Source organism: Carcharhinus amblyrhynchos, unplaced genomic scaffold (genome assembly GCF_965287045.1).
Source record: "Carcharhinus amblyrhynchos unplaced genomic scaffold, sCarAmb.v2.hapA scaffold_38, whole genome shotgun sequence".
Lineage (NCBI taxonomy): Eukaryota > Metazoa > Chordata > Chondrichthyes > Carcharhiniformes > Carcharhinidae > Carcharhinus > Carcharhinus amblyrhynchos.
In genome coordinates this window covers 8,575,888-8,598,002 of record NW_027649779.1, presented here as the reverse complement: position 1 = coordinate 8,598,002, position 22,115 = coordinate 8,575,888, and the positions used below count along the sequence as shown (strand labels likewise).

Below are 22,115 nucleotides of genomic sequence, written 5' to 3'. Positions count from 1 at the left end.
GGAATCACTGCCCCGCGGTGATGTCTCCGGATTCCAGTGCGCAGGCGTGCGGACCCGGGAGCCCCGCCCCCACCCACTGCTCCCCTCCCCCTCACGGGAGCCCCGCCCCCACCCGCTGCTCCCCTCCCCCTCCTGGGAGCCCCGCCCCCACCCGCTGCTCCCCTCCCCCTCCTGGGAGCCCCGCCCCCACCCGCTGCTCCCCTCCCCCTCCCGGGAGCCCCGCCCCCACCCATTGTTCCAGTCTCCTACCCGGGAGCCCCGCCCCCACCCACTGCTCCCCTCCCCCTCCCGGGAGCCCCGCCCCCACCCACTGCTCCCCTCCCCCTCCCAGGAGCCCTGCCCCCACCCACTGCACCCCTCCCCCTCCCGGGAGCCCCGCCCCCACCCGCTGCTCCCCTCCCCCTCCTGGGACCCCCGCCCCCACCCATTGTTCCCCTGCCCCTGCCCCTCCTTGAGCCAAGGTTTCCAGACAAGCGGCTGGCGGCTCTGGCCAGAGTGAGAAGCTGCTCGGTGATCTGCCCCTCCCCCCCGGCCCAGGAGTGCGCATGTCCAAGGGAGAGGGGAACCTGTGCATGTGCAGGGCTGTGTCCACCTCTTCCGTGACCAGCAAGCTTAGATGGGAGAGTTGGTGGACTGGAAGAACTCTGGTCCTCCAACCAATCACGGGCTTTGTGTGAGTGAAGATTGAGCTTCAGAAAATCTAAAACTTGCTCCTGTCTCCAACATTTGTGAGTAAAACACTTTCCTCCCCCCACCCCCTTTCCATTTCTTATTATTTCTAGTTCTGTAATATATTACTGTAACCATATTATATATTTCCAGTCATAAACTCATTGCAGCACAGGAGTCTATTGGGCAACTCGAGTCATGGAATCCCTACAGTGCAGAAGGAGGCCTTTCGGCCCATCAAGTCTGCACTGACTCTCCAACAGAGCATTCTTCAGAGACTCTCTCCCTGTAGTATGACAGATTTATCCTGCTAATCCCCCAACCCACACATCCTGGGACACTAAGTGGCAATTGAGTAGGGCTAATCAACCTAACCTGTACATCTTATGGACAGTAAGAAGTCTCACAATACCAGGTTAAAGTCCAACAGGTTTATTTGTTACCAGGAGCTTTCGGAGCACTGCTCCTTCAGGGGAGTGGCCACTCACCTGATGAACCTGGTGTTGTGTGCCCACCACTGTCCACCTTCGACATCTCCACATCATCTTATAGACTGCAGATTGATTCTCTGCAGAACGAACCAATTAGTCCTTTTCTATCTCTCTATCAACATTCCTCTGCAAGTTTTATTTCCTTCAAGTGCCCACCCAATTTCATTTTGAAATGATTGAACATCTTCTGTTCCACCATCCTCATAGGCAGCGAGTTCTAGATATGTGCTCTCCCTACCTAGATATAAATCTTCCTCAAATCCCTATTCTACCACATCTCAGTTAATAATTACACTTTTATCCATTATTATAGACATCTATCTGGCAGCCTGCATGGAGATTTTCAGCTCTCTGTATCCAGGACGGGAAGCAGTGAGCATGGATCTGTCAATCAGCACCTTCAGGAGAATTGGGAGGGTGAATATTAGATACAGCAGAGTGAGAATGGAGGGAGAGTGTGTGGGATGGAGATGTACAGCTTCTGGGGAATGAGAGAGGAAAGAATGTTCCATAGAAACTAGAATTGTCTGTTCTGAATTTCTATGACACAGATGACTTTTGTAAATTTGTTTTATAGGGGAACAGAAGGTGAGGATTTATATACAGAAATCTCAAACCAAACATCACATCAAGATCTGACAGAGTCACTCAATTCATCGGGACCTCAATGTCATCGGCCTTTGGATCTAGAAGGAGAAATGTTTCTCTGTTCTGTCTGCTTAAGGAGATTTTAAGCAACAGTGTGACTAGAAAAGCAGCGAGATGCACAAACACAGTTGAGTCAGAGTGTTCCAGTGCACTGAGTGTGGAAAGAGCTTTAACCAGTTACACAGCCTGAAAATACATCTCAGCGTTCACAGCGGGGAGAGACGGTACCCGTGTTCTGTGTGAGATTTAACTGTTTAACCTGGAGAGTCGGAAGGACACCAGCACCATGGAGAAACAGTGGAAATGTGAGGACTGTGGGAGAGGATTCAGTTTTCCATCTCAGCTGGAAATTCATCGGCGCAGTCACTCTGGGGAGAGGCCATTCACCTGCTCTGTGTGTGGGAAGGGATACACTCAGATAATTGATTTACAGAGACACCAGCGAGTTCACACTGGGGAGAGGCCATTCACCTGCTCTGTGTGTGGGAAAGGATTCACTCGGTTATCCAGTCTGCAGAGACACCATCGATTTCACACTGGAGAGAGACCTTTCATCTGCTCTGTGTGTGGGAAGGGATTCACTCAGTTAATTGATTTGCAGAGCCATCAGCGAGTTCACACTGGGGAGAGGCCATTCACCTGCACTGAGTGTGGGAAAGGATTCAGTGTGGCATCAGGCCTGCGGAGACACCAGTTAGTTCACACTGGGGAGAGGCCGTTCACCTGCACTGAGTGTGGGAAAGGATTCAGTGTGGCATCAGGTCTGCGGAGACACCAGTTAGTTCACACTGGGGAGAGGCCGTTCACTTGCTCTGAGTGTGGGAAAGGTTTCAGTCAACTGCCCTACTTGCAGAGGCACAATGTCACTCACACCCAGGAGAGACCCTTTAAATGTTCTGACTGTGGGAGGGATTTCAAAAGCTCTCAGCTAATGATGTCCCACCAGCGCATTCACACTGAGGAGAGACCGTTCAGCTGCTCTCACTGCACAAAGAGATTCAGATCATCATCTGCCCTGCGGACACACCAGCGAGTTCACACTGGGGAGAGACCGTTCACCTGCACTGTGTGTGGGACGGGATTCACTCAGTCATCCCGATTGCAGAAACACCAGCGAGTTCACAAGGCAGAGAGTCATACAGTACAGAAGAGGCCTTTCAGCCCATCGAGTCTGCACTGACAAAACTATATTAAATTTACACTAATTCATTTTCCAGCACTTTGCTGATAGAGTTTGAACTGTCAAAACATTCCAGTGCTCATCCATGTGCTTTTTAAAGGTTGTGACACTTCCTGCCTCTACTACCCTCCCAGACAGTGAATTCCAGACTCCCACCACCCTCTGGGTGAAAACATTTTTCCTCAAATCCCCCAAACCTCCTGCCCCTCACCTTAAAATGATCCCACCTTGTTACTGACCCTTCAACAACGGGGAACAGCTGCTTCCTATCCACCCTGTCCGTACCCCTCATAATCTTATACACCTCAATCATGTCCCCCCTCAGCCTTCTCTGCTCTAAAGAAAACAATTCAACCCTATCGAGTCTCTCCTTATAGCTCAGCTGCTCCATCACAGGCAACATCCTGGTGAACCTCCTGTGAACCCCCTCCAGTGCAATCACATTCTTACTACAGCGAGAGAATCAGTACGAGTGCAAACTGGGATCAAACAGGGCTGCATCATCGCGCCAACCTTCATCCCCACCTTCCCCGCAGCAACACTCCACCCCAGCACCATGAAGCTTCCCGCTGGAGTCCAGCTCATCTACTGGACCAGTGAGAAGCTTTCAATGTCCCACCCCTCCAGGCCAGAACCAAGACCAGCCCAATCTCCGTCATCGGACTGCAGTACGCAGACTCTGGGGGAGGGGGGTGGGGTAAGTGATGGCCTAGTGGTATTATCACTAGACTATTAATCCAGCTAATGTTCTGGAGACCCGGGTTCGAATCCCGCCACAGCCGATGGTGGAATTTGAATTCAATAAAAAAAATTAAGAACCTACTGATGACCATGAAACCATTGTCAATTGTCGGAAAAACCCATTTGATTCACTAATGTCCTTTAGAGAAGGGAATCTGCAGTACTTTCCTGATCTGACCTGTGTGTGACTCAGGAGCCACAGTGATGTGGTTAACTCTCAAATGCCCTCAGGCAACTAGGGATGGGCAATAAATGCTGGCCAGCCAGCGATACCCATGTCCCACAAATGAATTTTAAAAATGCCTATTTGATTTGATTTATTATTGTCACATGTATTAGTTTACAGTGAAAAGTATTGTTTCTTATGCTGTACAGACAGAGCACACTGTACAAAGGGAAGGAAAGGAGAGAATGCAGAATGTTACAGTCAGAGGTGTATGTGTTAGGTCCACTCAATAGTCTGGCATCATGCAAGAAGCTGTTTTTGAGGCACTTTTGTATCTCTTTCTCAATGGACGAAGGTGGAAGAGAGAATGTCCAGTGTGCATGGGGTCCTTAATTATGATGGCTGCTTTTCCGAGGCAGTGGGAAGTGTAGACAGAGTCAATAAGTGGGAGGCTGGTTTGAGTGAGGGATTGGGCTCCAGTCACAATCTGAGTGTGTCTGTGCGCACACTCGGAGGTTGATCTTGGTGATTTTCAATGTAACTCGATTGTAGCATTAATGTAAGCCTATTTGTGACACCAATAAACAAGCTTAAACTTATCTCCAAACTAAACATCCGGGAAACAAAGGCTCTCTCCCAGCCCACTCCTACTCCCCCTCCTGACCATCAAAATCCATGTTGAGCCCCTGGACAATGTGGATCATTTCCCACACCTTGGGAGCCTCCTGTTGGCACAGGCAGACATCGACGATGAAATCCAGAAGCGGCTCCAATGCGCCAATGCAGGCTTCGGACACATGAGGAACAGAGTGTTCAAAGCCCGAGACCTCAAATCCAGCACCGAGCTCATGGTCTACAGAGCAGCTGTGGTCCCCGCCCTCCTGTATCCATCAGAATAGCAGATACCTCAACTCCCTGGAGAGATGTCGTCAAAGTTTCCTCCACTAAATCCTGCAAATCCAAATTTGAGAAATTTTAAACCATTAGGCATTTCAGACACTACCAGCATTGAGTTAATGATTTAGAAGCTAACAAGGGAACAGTCTACATATGTAACTGCAGTAAGAGATTTAATCAAGTAATTCTGATTTACTTGTAATTCAGAGATTTAAATAAGTAATTTTGATTTAAATCTGAATTTTCCAATTTTAAAATGGATATTAGCTGTATTTTAAAAGCAATTGTAACCTTTAGCCAAAGGCAGGCTGCTGCAAGGCATGATGGTACAGGGATACTTACAGACAGGCGACATTCTTCAGAAGAATGAAGCCACAGAATTTGCCAACATTTGCCAGTGAAGTTTCTAATAGAAAGGTTTTCAAGGCAGCTTCATGAATACGATCCATTCACACTGTCCAGATAAGACACTGCCTTCTCAGACATGAAAATTTGCATTTGTCTGGTTGGCCAGTGGCAGAGTAAGAGCCAATGGGAACAGTAACTTTGATCTTTCTCGCTAAGCATCTGGGGTTGCTGAGCAATAGGGGAAGTGGAGTCAGCAATAGGGAGACGAAGTGTCCGGATTCTACGGACAAATCAAATCCCATTGTGTCAAAGGATTTTTTGTGTTAAAAATGATTGGTTCGTACCTAATGAAAGGTGGGAGAATTTGACATGAAGAATGTATAATTGATCTATCGAAAGCATTTTATGTCAGAGTTATTGCAGAGATCAAGATGCTTCTCTTCTAGAGAGGTATTACACTGTCCAATAATGTTTCCCTTCGATCATTGGTCAAATAAAAGATAAGTCTTTAAACTGGGACACTGGTTTTCGTGAGTCTTTGTATTGTCTGAAGGTTTTGGTAATACCTGGTCTCCAGTGGTAATGTACCCAGTGTGTTGGGGGCAATGAACTCAGAAAAATCATTCAACACTCAAGCCTGATTCAATCAACAAACAGTTTATTGAATTACTATTACCACCTGTAAATTTTTTTTTCTTTATCTGGGGTTGAGGTGACAACGAGAGAATTCTCAGTTATTCCAAATTCCTCCAGGCTACATTTAAAATTTTCAGATTTAACTGGTTCGAATAAATCCACAATTATAAATTAAAATAGACACGAGTTTCCGAGTGATTTAAACACAAATCAACTGAGTGCTGAAAGGCTTAACTTTTCTACAGAGCCTAAAGGGGTGGGGAGTGAGCAGAAAAAACTTGGCACGCAATTATGGCACTTTACATGATTAAAAAAAACTTTTCTAACAACAAAACAAACTTGATTTTAAACTTCATCCGTTCATTTTTTGTTACATTCTTCAACCTAATTATTGTAATTTGATCAGTTATAGTGAGGGATGGGTAACTTTTGTGCTTTATAAACTGATTCACTCATTTTGTTAATTCTACATGGGCTCGGAGAATCAGAAGCCAGACTTCTTCATTCTTATCCTTATTTTCCTCTCCCACCACTCCCTCTGTTTTGCGGGAGGGTCGTGGGGATTCCAAATCTCATTTTATCATAAAACTGAAATACTGCGGATGCTGGAAAATCTCAGCAGGTCTGACAGCATCTGTGGAGAAAGAATAGAATCAATGTCTCAAGTCTGGATGACCCTTTATCAGAGCTCTTATGAAGTGTCATCCAGACTCGAAATGGCTCTATTCTCGAACCATTTTCTCAATAGGTTTTGTGTTCTTAGTTTCCAAATGGCAGGTAAGAGACCTGTCCGGTACCCACTCGAGCTCTGATTTTTCACTGGCCATGATGGGGTAAGATAATAACCATTCGGATCTACTCTCAGAGGGTCTGCTTTTCAGTCCTGTGCTACTTGGAATATACCGTCACTTCACTGACTATCGGGTCACAAATCAGTCACAGTTTCTGAGCACAAATTTAGGGTAAATTAATTTAAACAATGCCTGAGAACGCCTCTTAATTTCTTAATCAACTACCTACCACTGTTTGTTGATTGGTCAGACCCCCCTTTTTACAGATTCGGGTATCTCAACCACTGAACACCAGCCGGTCCTGGGATAAGTTTAATTCCAACTCATTCCCAGTAAATATTCTCACCAGGTCCTCCCTGGGGGCCCTGCTCAGCAGCTTTAATGGTCAGTAATTGCAGAAACTGAGCTGTCACAGGAATGTGGTCAAGACAGTCCAGTCCCATAATGCCTCACATTCAATCTGCACTCCTTCCATTATAACAGAATATGTGTCTGTCTGTAGCTGCCTCGGCCATGGTCAACCCCAACACTGCCTTCCTGAACTGCTACAATGCCTGTAAATACACCCACAGTGCTGTTAGGGAGTGATTTCCAGCTACACGTTCCAGACTTTCACTAACTGTAGGTGGTTACCAGATTGATATATTCCATTCAACCACACCCAAGCTGAGTTATCCCAATTTCATTATTGTCCAGAATAATATATTCACAATATCTTTATAACAGGAATTAAACATTCCCATTTGATTTCAGGTATTAACATATTCTGTTAGTTTGTTCTTTATTGTCGATGTCAGGCTGGGGTTGTTCCCCTTGGAGCAAAGGAGGTTGAGGGGAGATTTGAACGAGGTGGACAAGATTCTGACAGGTTTAGATAAAGTGGACAAAGAAAAGCTGTTCCCATTCGCTGATGGGACAGGGACGAGGGGGACACAGATTTCAAGTTTTGGGTCAGAGATGCAGGGGGAGGAATGTGAGGAAGAATATTTCGATGCAGCGAATGGTAATGACCTGGAACTCGCTGCCTACGAGGGTGGAGGAAATGGAGACACTAAACAATTAAAGGAAATTGGAAGCGCATTTGGGGGGGGGGGGAGGGTTTCAAACAGAAATGTTGACTAAATATCTCTAAACTTCCTAACACCCTGTCACTCTGTGATCCTTGTGAAATTTAAAACAAAGTATTCGCAACAAGACAAACAGAATCAGCCCACTGGAGGCTGAGACCGGCCAGTCCAGCAGAAAGAAACCCTCCCCATTGACCAACCGTGAGAATGAACAAAATACAGTCCTGGATATAACTGAGAGCTGAAACAGTAACAGCAGAATCCAAACCCCTGGAATCACTCGTGAATTCGCTGGTGTCTCAGCAGCTGGGATGAAACTCTGAATCCCTTCCCACACTGCGAGCAGGTGAATGGTCTCTCCCCGGTGTGACGTCGCTGGTGTGTCTGCAGGTGGGATGACTGCGTGAATTTCTCCCCACACTGCGAGCAGGTGAAAGGCCTCTCCCCGGTGTGAACTCGCTGGTGTCTCTGCAGGTGGGATGACTGAGTGAATTCTTTCCCACACTGCGAGCAGGTGAACGGCCTCTCCCCTGTGTGAATCCGCTGGTGTCTCTGCAGATGGGCTGACCAAGTGAATCCCTCCCCACACTGCGAGCAGGTGAACGGTCTCTCCCCAGTGTGAACTCGCTGGTGTCTCTGCAGGTGGGATAACCGAGTGAATCCCTTCCCACACTGAGAGCAGGCGAACGGCCTCTCCCCAGTGTGAACTCGCTGGTGTGTCTGCAGGCTGGATAACTGAATGAATCCCTCCCCACACTGAGAGCAAGTAAATGGTCTCTCCCCAGTGTGAACTCGCTGGTGTCTCTGGAGGCTGGATGACTGGTTGAATCCCTTCTTGCACTGAGAGCAGATGAATGGCCTCTCCCCAGTGTGGCTGCGCTTATGTATTTCCAGCTTAGATGGGACTCTGTATCTCTTCCCACAGTCCGCACATTTCCATGGTTTCTCCATGGTGCATGTGATCTTGCCTCAGTTGCAGCCTTGTCCACACACAGAACACAAGTACAGTTTCTCCCAGCTGTGATATCTATTCAGGCTTTGTAACTGGTTAAAGCTCTTTAGTCAGTGCACTGGAACACAGTTGGTGCTTTTCCAGTCACACTGATGTTTGAAATCTTTTCAAATCAACAGACCGGACAGCCATTTCTCCTCCTGGATTCAAAGGACAATTCAGGTCCCAAGGAATGTGACTCTGTCACGTCTAGACGTGACTTTTGAGAATTCTGCCCACGATTCCTCTCTCAATATCCTGTAAAACGAGTTGAAAAAAAGTCATCAGTGTCAGAACAGAAATTCGGAACAGAAAATTCTAGTTTCCACAGAACATTCTTTCCTCTCTCATTCCCCAAAAGCTGTAAATCTCTGTCCCACACACACTCTCCCTCCATTCTCACTCCGATATTCACCCTCCCAATTTTCCTGAAGATACTGATTGAGGCCAATTGACAGGTCCACGCTCACTGCCTCCACTCTAGCACACAGAAATCGTAAGCAATAGAAGCAACAAGTTGGGCCATTCAGCCCATCAGATTGCCACAACCATTGATTGAGAATTGGCCGATTGCCACATTTCCCACGCTATTCCCCCAGATGCCTCGATGCCCCAGTGTCTTCGATATCTCAAAATCTTATCAATCCCCGGCTTGAAATTGCTTGATGACTGAGGGTTTTTGTGGTGCAAAAACTTCACCACATCCTTGAGTGAGGAAATCCCTCCTTTCTCTCCACTTTCCTATCTGTTCCCCATAACTCTTGACTCGTTTATCAATCAAAAATCAGTCTAACTCACCCTGGGATATATTCACTGAGCCTCAGCCTCCACTGATCCCTGTGGAAGAGAAATCCAAACAGCTAATGATAGGCAGGAGATTAATGCCTGGAAATATCTATATTAATCTGTCTTCATTCAGACAGAGGGAGGAGCAGCAGCAATGCTGGGCCACAATACAGGAAGCGCCATTCAGCCAAATCTCAGACTCTGATTGGCTGGAGGACCAGCGCCTCATCCGGTCTGCCAGGCGTTCCCATTGGTCGATGTCCCCGCACACAGACAATGGAGGGCGGAACCCGAGCCCACGTGGGGCTTTGACCCGCCCAGCCGCGCTCAGCTGGTGTCCAATCCGCAAGTGTTCTGCTTCTGCAGCCAGTGGCCGCCAATGGGAGGCTGAGTGCTGGGCACGCCCCTGTGACGGCACAATAGAGCCCGGCCTGAATCAGCCAATCAGTCCGCTCCGCGGTGACGTCTCCGGAGACCCGCCCCCGCCCATTCATTCATTCATCTCCCCCAGCTTGTACATTTCACACATTGTTACTCGATTCATTCATACAGAGATCTGTCTGGCAGCCTGAATGGAGACTGTCAGCTGTGTGTGTGTGTGTGTGTGTGTGTGTGTGTGTCCAGGACAGGGATCTGTCTGGCAGCCTGCATGGAGACTCGAAAGCTTGTGAATTTACTATCAAATAAATCGGTTGGACTTTAACCTGGTGTTGTCAGATTTCTTACTGCCTTCCTGAACTGCTACAATGCCTGTAAATACACCCACAGTGCTGTTAGGGAGTGATTTCCAGCTACACGTTCCAGATTTTCACTAACTGTAGGTGGATACCAGATTGATATATTCCATTCAACCACACCCAAGCTGAGTTATCCCAATTATTGTCCAGGACAATATATTCACAATCCACATTGATCCTTGGGAGCACTGAAGAGAGGCAGAGATTTGTAAGAGGAGAGCTTGAGGGTAAGTTAGAGCGATTTTTAAAACTTACTTTGCTCGTTTTTTAAAAAATTTTATTCCGGAAACTGGAAGCAGTTTGCAAAGAGTCTTGGGTATTTTCTTTTTCCTTACCGTAAATTGGAACGGCGAGGAATCCCGATACTCCACACAGGTAGAGTATCCCACCCTCCCACCTCCTCTAACCTAAAAAGGAGAGAGAGAGGCTCGGAGTGAGAGCAGGAAAGCTTGTTTTTGTGTGAGCTGGAAGGGCTTTGACTCAGAGGGCCTAAGCGAAAAGGGTGTGGCAAGGTAAGTTTATAAGTTTTTAAAATTACTTTTTTCTCTGAATTTCTAAAAAGAAGTATGAGTGTGAGGCCAGTACGTTGCTCCCAATGCAACATGTGGGAGGTCCTGGAGGCTCCTGGTCTCCCAGACATCCGTATCTGTGCTCGGTGTGTGGAGCTGCAGTCCCTACGGGACCTGGTAAAGGAACTGGAACTGCAGCTTGAGGACCTTCGTCTCATTAGAGAGAATGAGGAGATAATTGACAGGAGCTACCAGCAAGTGGTCACACTGGGGCAACGGGAAGAAGGCAAGTGGGTAACTGTTAGGAAGGGGAAAGCTCACGTGATGGAGAGTGCGCCAGTGGATGTCCCCCTTCAAAATAAGTACTCCTGTCTGAGTACTGAGTACTGCTGGGGGGGACAGCTCACCTCGGGGAGGAAGCAGTGGCCAGGTCTCTGGAGTTCAGCCCGACCCAGTATTTCAAAAAAGTAAGAAAGAGAGAAGTTAGGCAGCGTTAATAGGAGACTCCATAGTGAGGGGATCAGACAAGCGTTTCTGCGGACGGAGACGGGAGTCGCGGATGGTGGTTTGCCTCCCTGGAGCTGGGATCTGGGATGTCTCTGGATGCTTCCCAGACATCCTGAAAGGGGAGGGTGAGGAGTCGGAGGTTGTGTTTCATATAGATACCATTGACATAGGCAGGAAGAGGGAAGGGGTCATGAAAAGGGATTATAGGGAACTGGGTAGACAGCTGAGAAAGAGGAATGCGAAGGTAGTAATCTCAGGATTGCTGCCTGTGCCACGGGAGAGTGAGAGCAGGAATGGAATGAGGTGGAGGGTGAGTGCGTGGCTGAGGGACTGGAGCAGGGGGCAGGGATTGCGGTTCCTGGATCATTGGGACCTCTTTAGGGGCAGGTGTGACCTGTACAGTAAAGACGGGTGGCACTTGAATCCCAGGGGGACCAATATCTTGGCAGGAAGACTGGCTAGGGGCTACTGGGGGGATTTTAAACTAGAAAGGATGGGGGGAGGGAATAGAGATGAGGAGACTGAGACCGAGGAGGTTAGCTCCTGGGTAGGGAAGGACTGTAGACAGTATGAGAGGGAGGTTAGACGGGTGATGGAGAAGAGAAATGTCCAGACTGAGGGGCTGAGGTGTGTCTATTTTAACGCCAGGAGTGTAGTAAATAAGGTAGATGAGCTTAGGGCGTGGATTGCTGCTTGGGAATGTGATGTGGTGGCCATTACAGAGACTTGGATATCTCAGGGACAGGACTGGGTATTCAGGTGCCAGGATTCAGATGCTTCAGGAAGGACAGAGAGGGGCACATAAGAGGTGGCGGAGTGGCACTGTTGATCAGGAACAGTGTCATGGCTGCAGAGAAGGAGGATGCCGTGGAGGGACTGTCTATGGAGTCTCTGTGGGTGGAAGTTAGGAACAGCAAAAGGTTGATAACTTTGCTGGGTGTTTTCTATAGGCTGCCCAATAGTGACAGGGAAGTTGAGGTGCAGATAGGGAAACAGATCCTAGAGAGATGTAGTAATAACAGAGTTGTCGTGATGGGAGACTTCAATTTCCCAAACATCGACTGGAATATCCCTAGGGTACGGGGTTTGGATGGGGAGGAGTTTGTTAGGTGTGTTCAGGAGGGGTTCCTGACACAGTACGTGGATAAGCCTACGAGAGGAGAGGCTGTACTTGACCTGGTGCTGGCGAATGAACCAGGACAGGTGTCGGATCTCAGTGTTTTATTCTCAGATGTTGGAAACAGGAAGAATTTTCAATCTGTCTGTTGCCCCCATCTTCATTCACCCAAAAACCCACGCTCTGATTGGCTGGAAGAACAGCGGCCTTCCGGTCCTCCAATTCTTCCCATTGGCCAGAGCTGGTGAGGGGGCACTGAATCAAAGGTGCGCATGTGCGGGTGTTTGTAGTGAATGCGCATGTGCATATTTTTGTAGTGAATGCGCATGTGCGGGTGTTTGGAGTGACTTCGCATGTGCGGATTTTTGGAGTGAATGCGCAAGTGCGGGTTTTTGGAGTGAATGCGCATGTGCGGCCGTGGGGCGGGACCGGCGCCCTGACCATTGTCTTCCAGCCTTTCCCATTGGACAGCAGCTCAGCGCGACTGGGACGGCATGTCCCGCCCCGCCCCCCCCAAAGTAGGCCTCCGCCCCCCATTGTCTGTCTGCGGGTGGATTGCCCAATGGGAACTCTGGAGGACCGGAAGGACTGTGCTGTGATCGCTGTCTCTCAATCGTTCTGGCCAATGGGAAAAGCTGGAGGACCGGAAGGAATCTGGTCCTCTAGCCAATCAAAGCTCCGCCATTGTCTGACTGCGGAAGTTGGTCAGTGAGCTTGTTGAGCTGCTCATTCCTGCACAGGAAAGGTGCTGCTCTCTCTGAATGAAGATTGAGCTTCAGACTGAGTCAGACTTCCTCCTGTCTCCAACATCTGTGAGTAAAACACTTTCTTTTCTCCCCCCTTTCCATTCATTAGGAGTAATAGAAGCAGGAATGGCCACCAGGCCCTTCAAGCCTGTCCAGCCACTCAATCCAATCATTGGCTGAACCATACGGCCTTCAACTCCTTGCCTTTTCCCAATGATCGAGGAAAAGGCTTATCAACTATTTATCCACCTCCACTCCTAATGATCCAGCCTCCACAACCCCTCTGGGGCAGAGAATACCAGGGATGCAAGAAGAAATTTCTACACACCTCAATATTAAATGACTGACTCTTTATCTTATTCGGGGCTATCTGAAAATATCTCATCGTCTACCCTGTCAAGCTCCTTCAGGATCTTATATGTTTCAATAAAGTCACCTCTTTATCTTCAAAGCTTCCAGGAATAAATAGACAATTTATTTGCTCTTAATAGGACAACCCTCTCATTCCCAGGAATTAGCCTGGTGAACCTCCGTTGGACAACTTCTAATATTACTATAATCCTTGTTTAAGTAAGGGGGATCAAAACTGTACGCAGTATTCCAGGCAAGGTCTCACCAACACCCTGTGCAGTTGCCACAAAACCTCCCTGTTTTTAAACTCCAATCCTTTGCAATAAAGGTCAAAATTCCATTTTCCTTTTTAGCGATTGTGGGACTTGGCTGGTAGCTTTTTGTGGTTCGTGCACAAGAACACTTCGATCCCTCTGTACTTCACTCACCCTGCAGTGTCTCCCCACGTAGATAATCTCCATTTTGATTCTTCCTACTGAAATACATGACCTCACACTTCCCCACGTTGAAGTCCGTTTGCCAGGTTTTCATCACCCAATCTATCCATATCCCACTGCAGAATCAAAATATCCTCGTCATAACATGTCCATTCACCTATCTTTGTATCATTCTATTCCTTCCCCAGGTTTCCACTCTGAAAGTGACCCATTTGTTCCAACTCCCTGTTTTCTATGTGACAGCCAGTTTTCAATCCATGTTAACACACTTGCACCAATTCCATTGGCCTTTACTTAATGCACCAGCCTCTTATGTGGCATTTTGACAAATGCCCTTTGGAAATCATAGAATCCCTAGAGCGCAGTAGGAGGCCGTTTGGCTCATCTCGTCTGCACTGACTCATGAACAGAGCATCTTTCCCAGGCCCTAATCTCATCACCCTACACTTTTTCCCCACTAATCCCCCAATTCTAAATCTAAGGGCTAATTTAGTGTGGCCAATCAATCTGACCTGGAGCACTTGGTGGAAACCCACACAGACATGGGGAGAATGTGCAGACTCCACACAGACAGTGACCCAAGGCTGGAATTGAACCCTTGTCCCAGGCACTGTGAGGCAGCAGTGTTAACCACTGTGCCAGCCTATTTAAATACACAACATCTATAGATTACTCTCCGTTTACTTGACCTCTTGCATCCTCAAAGAAGTTGAGCAAATTTGTCAAACTTTCATAAAACCGCTGCTAAATTAAATGGGGCAGCACAGGATGGCTTGTTGGCACAGTGGTTGGCACTGCTGCCCCACAGCGCCAGGGACCTGTGGAGTTTGCATGTTCTCCCCATGCCTGCGTGGGTTTTCTCTGCGTGCTCCGATTTCCTACCTCATTCCAAAGAAATGCGGGTTAGATTGATTGGCCGTGATGAATTGTCCCTTAGTGTCAACACATTAGGAGGGTAAATACTTGGGGTTGCGGGAATCGAATCTGGATGGGATTGTTGTCGGTGCAGGCTTGATGGGCCAAATGTACTGTAGATTCTATGGTTTTATAAACCGGTTTATAGTTCACTCCCTTCTGCCTTTATCCCTCTTTGAACAAAGGCGGCACATTGGATGTTTTCCAATCTTCTGATACCCCCCCCAGAATTTAACAAGTCACAAAAAATTTTAACTAAAGTATCCACTATCTCTTCAGCAACCTCCAATAAAAGCCTAGTGTGCAGTTCATTGGGCCCTGGTAACTTGTTTGTCCTTAGCCGCTGAAGGGAAAGGAAGTGAGTCCAGTGTGTATATTCCACACATTGTTAGTCCAGTCATATAGACATAGATCTGTCTGGCAGCCTGCATGGAGATTTTCAGCTCTCTGTGTCCAGGACAGGAAGCAGTGAGCATGGATCTGTCAATCAGCCTCAATCAGCACCTTGAGGAGAATTGGGAGGGTGAATATTAGATACAGCAGAGTGAGAGTGGAGGGAGAGTGTGTGGGATGGACATTCACAGCTTTTGGGGAATGAGAGAGAAAAGAATGTTCTACAGAAACTAGAATTGTCTGTTCTGAATTTCTATCCTGTACTGACACCGATCACTTTTGTAAACTCCTTTTACAGGATATTTGAAGGTACAGACTTACAGACAGAAATCTCAAACCAAACATCACATCAACATCTGACAGAATCACTCAATCCATTGGGACCTCAATATCATCGGCCTTTAAATCTAGAAGGAGAAATGTTTCTCTGAGCTGCCTGTTTGTGGAGATTTTAAGCATCAGCGCAAGTGGAAATGTACCAAGACACACACCTGAGTAAGTGTGTTCCAGAGTCTGAAAATACATGGCAGCGTTCACAGCGGGGAGAGAGTGTAACCGTGTTCTGTGTGAGATTTAACTGATTGGAGAGTCACACCTGCACCATGGAGAAACCGTGGAAATGTGGGGACTGTGGGAAGGCATTCATGGTCCCATCTCGGCTGGAAGTTCATCAGCGCAGTCACTCTGGGGAGAGACCGTTCACCTGCCCTGTGTGTGGGAAGGGATACACTGACTTACCGAATCTGCAAAGACACCAGCGAGTTCACACCGGGGAGAGGCCGTTCACCTGCTCTGACTGTGGGAAAGGATTCACTCAGTTATCCCACCTGCTGAGTCACAATGTCACTCACACCAACGAGAGACCCTTTAAATGTTCTGACTGTGGGAGTGGTTTCAAAAGCTCTGGAGAGCTGGTGTCCCACCAGCGCACTCACACTGAGGAGAGACCGTTCGGCTGCTCTCACTGCGCCAAGAGATTCAGAACATCGTCCAACCTGCAGACACACCAGCGAGTTCACACCGGGGAGAGACCGTTCACCTGCTCTGACTGTGGGATGGGATTTACTCAGTTATCCCACCTGCTGAGTCACAAAGTCATTCACACCAATGAGAGAAACTTTAAATGCTCTGAGTGTGGGAGTGCCTTCAAACACGCTTCAGATCTGGGGGTCCACAAGCGCATTCACACCGGGGACAGACCGTTCAGCTGCTGTCACTGCACAAAGAGGTTTAGAACGTCCTCGCACTTGCAGGTACACCAGCGCACTCACACCGGGGAGAAACCATTTATCTGCTGTGTGTGTGGGAAGGGCTTCACTCAGTCATCTGCCCTGTCGACGCACACAGTCACTCACACCCAGGACAGACCCTTTAAATGCTCTGACTGCGGGAGGGATTTCAAAAGCTCTCAGGAACTGATGGTCCACCAGCGCGTTCACACTGAGGAGAGACCCTTCGGCTGCTCTCACTGCTCAAAGAGGTTTAGAACAGCGTCCAACCTGCAGAGACACCAGCGAGTTCACACCGGGGAGAGACCGTTCACCTGCTCCGTGTGTGGGAAGAGATTCACTGTTTCATCCTCTCTGCAGAGACACCAGCGAGTTCACGAGCGATAACAGGAGTTAGATTCTGCTGTTATTGTTTCTGCTCTGAATTATAGCAAGGTCTGCAATTTATTCATTCTGACAGTAGGTCACTGGCGAGGGTCGGAGGGTTTCTTTCTGCCGGACTGGCCGCTCTCATGACTTTGCTCCCAGTGGGCTGATGCTCTTTGAACCTGGGAGAGCACATTTCCTACTGAAATGATCCACAAAAGCTGATGAAGGACATTTGTTTTTTTTCCGGGTTAGTAAATAGCCTCTTCCCCTCAACTACAGCTAGATCAAAAATAAATACAGAAAGAACCAGAAAAATGCAGCAAGTCTGGCAGCAACAGTGGAGAGAGAAACCGAGTTAATGTTTCACGCCCAACGTAACTCAACCTCAGAACGAGAGGGGGAAACGGGATGGGTTTGATGCTGGTAAGAAAGAACGGAGGGTCAGGGAGAACGAGAGGGAAAATCAGGGATTGGTCAGAGAGCGGGTGAGATTAAATGACAAAAATGTCCTGGAACAAAAGGCGAAGGGAGAGGTAATGGTTGTAATAAAGACACAAAGCATTGGTCCAGAGTAAGTGTTAATGGCAGAATAAAGGACAGCTCTGTCTGGAAGCAAAACAACAGGAAAAATGTGTAGTGGTCCATTTTGGCAGGACCAATGGGATGAAGGAGTACAATATCAAGGGTAGGAGTCTTAGCTGTGTTGAGCAGAAGGACCTTGGGGTCCGGGTCCATAGGACTCTTAAATTGGCCTCGCAGGTGGAGGATGTGGTCAAGAAGGCGTATGGTGTACTGGCCTTCATTAATCGAGGGATTGAGTTTAGGAATCGGGAGGTATTGCTGCAACTTTATAAGACCCTTGTCAGACCCCACTTGGAGTACTGTGCGCAGTTCTGGTTGCCTCAGTACAGGAAGGATGTGGAAGCTATTGAGAGGGTGCAGAGGAGATTTACAAGGATGTTGCCTGGATTGGGAGGCATGCCTTATGAAGATAGGTTGAGGGAGCTAGGTCTCTTCTCCCTGGAGAGATGAAGGTTGAGAGGCGACCTGATAGAGGTTTATAAAATGTTGAGAGGAATAGATAGGGTGGATTCTCGGAGGCTATTTCCCAGGGTTTTATTTTACATGGTCTCCCCAATGTACGCTACGACAACGACAACGGATGAATGAACATCGCTCAACAATCACCAGGTAAGACTGTTCCCTTCCTGTTGGCGAACACTTCCGTGGTCACGGGCATTCAGCCTCTGACCTTCGGGTAAGCATTCTCCAAGGCGGCCTTCACGACACACGACAGTGCAGAGTCGCTGAGCAGAGATTGATAGCCAAGTTCCACACACATGAGGACGGTCTCAACAGGGATCTTGGGTTCATGTCGCACTATCTGTAACCCCCGTGACTTGCCTGGGTTTGCAAAACCTCACTCACTGTGCTGTCTGGAGACAATACACATCTCTGTAACCTGTGATCAGTGCTCCTTCCATTCACATTGTCAGCCACTTTAGGACTTGAACAGCAGGTTAGGTGTAAAGATTCGCATTCTAATCAGTAATCTCTGAACTGTCTGTGCTTTATATGCTCTGTCTGAGGCCAGAACTCTCCATTCACCTGACGAAGAGGGAGTCCCCTCGAAAGCTTGTGAGTTTACTATCAAATAAATCAGTTGGACCAAAACCTGGTGTTGTCAGACTTTTTACTGTGTTTACCCCAGTCCAACACCGGCACATCCACATCATGGGTTCAGTTCTCCAGCTCCTGTCTGCAGACTGACAATAAAACCAATGGGTCTTATGGGGGTGTTGCATCCTCCAGCGGCTGTTTGTGAATCCTCCCAGGGTTTCCTTCCCAGAGATCAGAGTCCTCATTGATTTGAGGCCAAAGTGAAACCTCTTGTTTACTGTCCCCCTCCCCCATCCTCTGATGTGAACCATCCTCCAGTGGCTGAGCCAGGATGGGGCCGTTAACCTGGGTCTGTTCCCAGGAGGGAGAGGCCCCGCAGCTACAAGCCAGGGAGCTGACAATGATTCTGAAGCGGATCCACAAAGTGTTTCCAGACCCGCCCAGCCACCGCCTAACGCTGACTCCGCTTCTCCGGGACAAACCAGCACCAATGACTCTGCGCATGCTCCACATCACAATGCCCGGGGAACTGATTGACGGCAGCTACGGACCAATAGGAAGAGGGGGCGGGGCTGGAGGACCGAGCGGTAGAGGCTGGTCCTCCAACCAATCGGAGTGAATGAGGGGCGGGGCTGGAATTCACCGTATGGAAGGAATGCACATGCGCAGTCAGTAACGGTGTTTGCGGCACGCGCAGTGTGGGTGAGCGCATTCGGAGCGAAGTTCCTCTGTCTCATCAGCAGCCGGTAAGGATGGGGAAACATAGAGGGAGCAATGGAACCGGCGGATGGATGTAGAGGGTTTCTAAATATCTGGTGAAGGCCTCAAACCTCGAATATGAGCCCGTAGGTCCCGTGTTTGCAGCTTCCGGTCTTTTTTCGGAGACGAATCTCAGGTTAACGGCCGCCATCTTGATTGAGCAAGGAGCAGAGCGCATGCGCTGGTGTCTTGTTGACGCATCCATGAGTGGGTGGGTCTTTGTGTTTCTGCTCCCACCGGGTCCTAGTGCTCGGGATGCACTGGGCCATGAGTAACAGGTTTTCAAACAGCTTCACCCACTCCCAGGCTGCACCTGACATTTGCAGCCGGGAGAAGTTTATGGGTCATGTACATATTCAGTATGAGTGGTTGCATCCCTGTATAGTTACCTGCATCGGATATACGGCTTTATACTCGTTGGAGTTTAGAAGGATGAGGGGGGAATCTTATTGAAACTTACAGGATGCTGTGAGGCCCTGGATAGAGTGGACATGGAGAGGATGTTTCCACTAGTAGGAAAAACTAGAATCAGAGAGGGCACAACCTTAGACTAAAGGGACAATCCTTTAAAACAGACGAGGAGGGATCTCTTCAGCCAGAGAGTGGGAAATGTGTGGAACTCTTTGCTGCAGAGAAGGCTGGGTCATTGAGTGTCTTTAAGACAGCGATAGATAGGTTCTTGATTAATAAGGGGATCAGGGGGTTATGGGGAAAAGATAGGAGAATGGGAACGAGAAAAATATCAGCCATGCCTGAATGGTGGAGTAGACTCGATGGGCCGAGTGGCCTAATTCTGCTCCTATGTCTTATGGTTATTTTGGTTACACTTCTGCCCCAGACTGTTTATGTTTACATAGAAACATAGATAGAAAATAGAAACGGAAGTAGGCCATTCAGCCCTTTGAACATTCCCTGCCATTCATTATGGTCATGGCTGATCCTCAGATTCAATTCCTAATCCACCCCCCACCATTAAATCCCCTTAGCCCCAAGAGATATATCTAATTGAAATCAAGGTCTACTTCCACTTTTGAGGAACAGAGCTCCAAAGATAGCATTAACAACGTAACCCAAATTATTTACCTCACTAATCTCCCTAACCTACACATCCTGGGGGGGAAATAATGGATAATTTAACATGGTCAGTTCACCTAACCTGAATATCTTTGGACTGTGGGAGAAAACTGGAGCACCCGGAGGAAACCCACCCAGACAAGTGGAGAATGTGTAAACTCCACACAGATAGGTAACCAAGGCTGGAATCGAACCCAAGTCCCTGGCACTGTGAGGCAGGAGTACTAACCACTTTGCCACTGTGCCAGTCATGTAATTCTTTGTAAACTAATTTTACAGGAAATAGAAGAGGGGGATTTGCAGTTTGGACAAACAAATCTCACGTCAGACAGAGTTCATTGGGATTTGTACAACTGAGGGGATTTAATTGTCCATCTCAGTTGGAAACTGGTGAGAACCTGTTTCCTTTCTCCTCCTGTGGGAAGGGATTGATACAGCTGGAAAACATGCTGACACGACAGCGAGCTTGCAATAGTGAGAGTTCATTCACCTGCTCCATGTGTGGGAAGAAATTCATGTGTTCGTCCAACCTGCTGGCTCACCAACTCAACCACATTATTCAAAAGCCTCTTCAAAGCTCTGACTCTAGGGAAAGCATTGAAACCTCTGAGGAACAGGCCCAACAGCAGCTCCTTCTCACTGCCGAGAGACCGTTCAGCTGCTCTCACTGCGGGGAGAGGTTCACTCAGTCCTCCCGCCTCGCAGAGCACCAGCTCCTTCACACACACGAGAGACCGTTCAGCTGCTCCCACTGTGGGGAGTCGTTCAGTGACTCAGTGCATCTCACTGAGCACCAACAAGTTCACACCAAGGACAGGCCATTCAGCTGCTCCCAGTGTGGGAAGAGATTCACTCAGTCCTCCCACTGCACCATTCACCTACAGGTTCATTTTCAGAAGAGACATTTTAAATGCTTTAAATGTGAGAAGACCTTCAAAAGAAGGATTAGTCTGCTGATACACCAGGGCACTCACACTGGGGAGGAGCCGTACGTTTGCCCTGTGTGTGGGAAAACATTTCCTTCTTTACAGCATCTGCTAAGTCACCGGCGTATTCACACCGCGGAGAGGGCATTCATCTGCTCCGTGTGTGGGAAGGCTTTCACAGAGTCATCCAGCCTCCAGAGACACCGCCGCACTCACACAGGGGAGAAGCCGTTCTCCTGTTCCATTTGTGGCAAAAGATTTGCTCAGTTTTCCTACTGCAATCAACACCAACACATTCACTCTGATAAGAGACCTTTTCAATGCTCAGAATGCAGTAAGAGCTTTAAAAGAAGTGATGATCTGCTGAAACACAAACGCATTCACACCGGGGAGAGACCATTCCTGTGCTCTGTGTGTGGAAAGAGATTCGCTCAGTTGTCTGGCCTGCTGAGGCACCAACGCATTCACACCGGGGAGAAACCGTTCACCTGCTCTGTGTGTGGGAAGGGATTCACTGATTCATCCTATATGCTGAAACACCAGCGAGCTCACACTGCAACAGAACCGTTCACCTGTTCCCTGTGTGGGAAGGGATTCACTGATCCATCCCGCCTGCAGAGACACCAGCGAGTTCACACTGGGTCGAAACCATTCAACTGCTCCATGTGTGGGAAGGGATTTAATCAGTATTACAGCCTGCTGAAACATAGACGACTTCATGTGTGACCCACAAAGCTGGATTCTGTTGTTCCTGCACCCTGAGATAAACAATAACAATTGGATCAATAGGGGAGGCAGTGACACAGTGGAATTATCACAGGACTCAGGGTAAGACTCTGGGGACCCAGGTTCGAATCCCACCACAGTCGATGGTGAAATTTGTGTTCAATTAAAATCTGGAATTAAAAGTCTGACAAACCTTAACCATTGTCAATTGTGGTAAAAACCCATTTGATTTAGTAACGTCCTTTAGAAAAGGAAAGCTGCCGTCCTTACCTGGCCTGACCTACATGTG

At 48.2% G+C, this 22,115-nt stretch overlaps 3 protein-coding genes across 3 annotated transcripts in view; 2 read left to right on the top strand and 1 right to left on the bottom strand.

Annotated features, from left to right (window-relative positions):
* LOC145362485 (uncharacterized) overlaps window positions 1–17,113 on the top strand; it is a 238,897-nt gene extending 221,784 nt beyond the window's left edge. Inside the window, exons 4-7 of the mRNA XM_080218498.1 lie at window positions 2,185–2,670; window positions 2,755–2,925; window positions 4,819–4,820; window positions 15,803–17,113. Coding sequence (XP_080074624.1) covers window positions 2,185–2,670; window positions 2,755–2,925; window positions 4,819–4,820; window positions 15,803–16,739 — 1,596 coding nt within the window. The 3' untranslated portion in view covers window positions 16,740–17,113. The remainder of the gene's footprint in view (window positions 1–2,184; window positions 2,671–2,754; window positions 2,926–4,818; window positions 4,821–15,802) is intronic.
* On the bottom strand, window positions 7,911–8,585 carry LOC145362318 (uncharacterized). The gene has a single exon (XM_080218397.1). It carries the CDS (start codon window positions 8,583–8,585, stop codon window positions 7,911–7,913), a length of 675 nt encoding a protein of 224 aa, XP_080074523.1.
* Window positions 17,114–20,620: 3,507 nt separating the features above from the next.
* LOC145362502 (uncharacterized) lies at window positions 20,621–21,908 on the top strand. The gene has a single exon (XM_080218522.1). It carries the CDS (start codon window positions 20,621–20,623, stop codon window positions 21,824–21,826), a length of 1,206 nt encoding a protein of 401 aa, XP_080074648.1. The 3' UTR covers window positions 21,827–21,908.
* The last annotated feature ends 207 nt before the right edge of the window (window positions 21,909–22,115 follow it).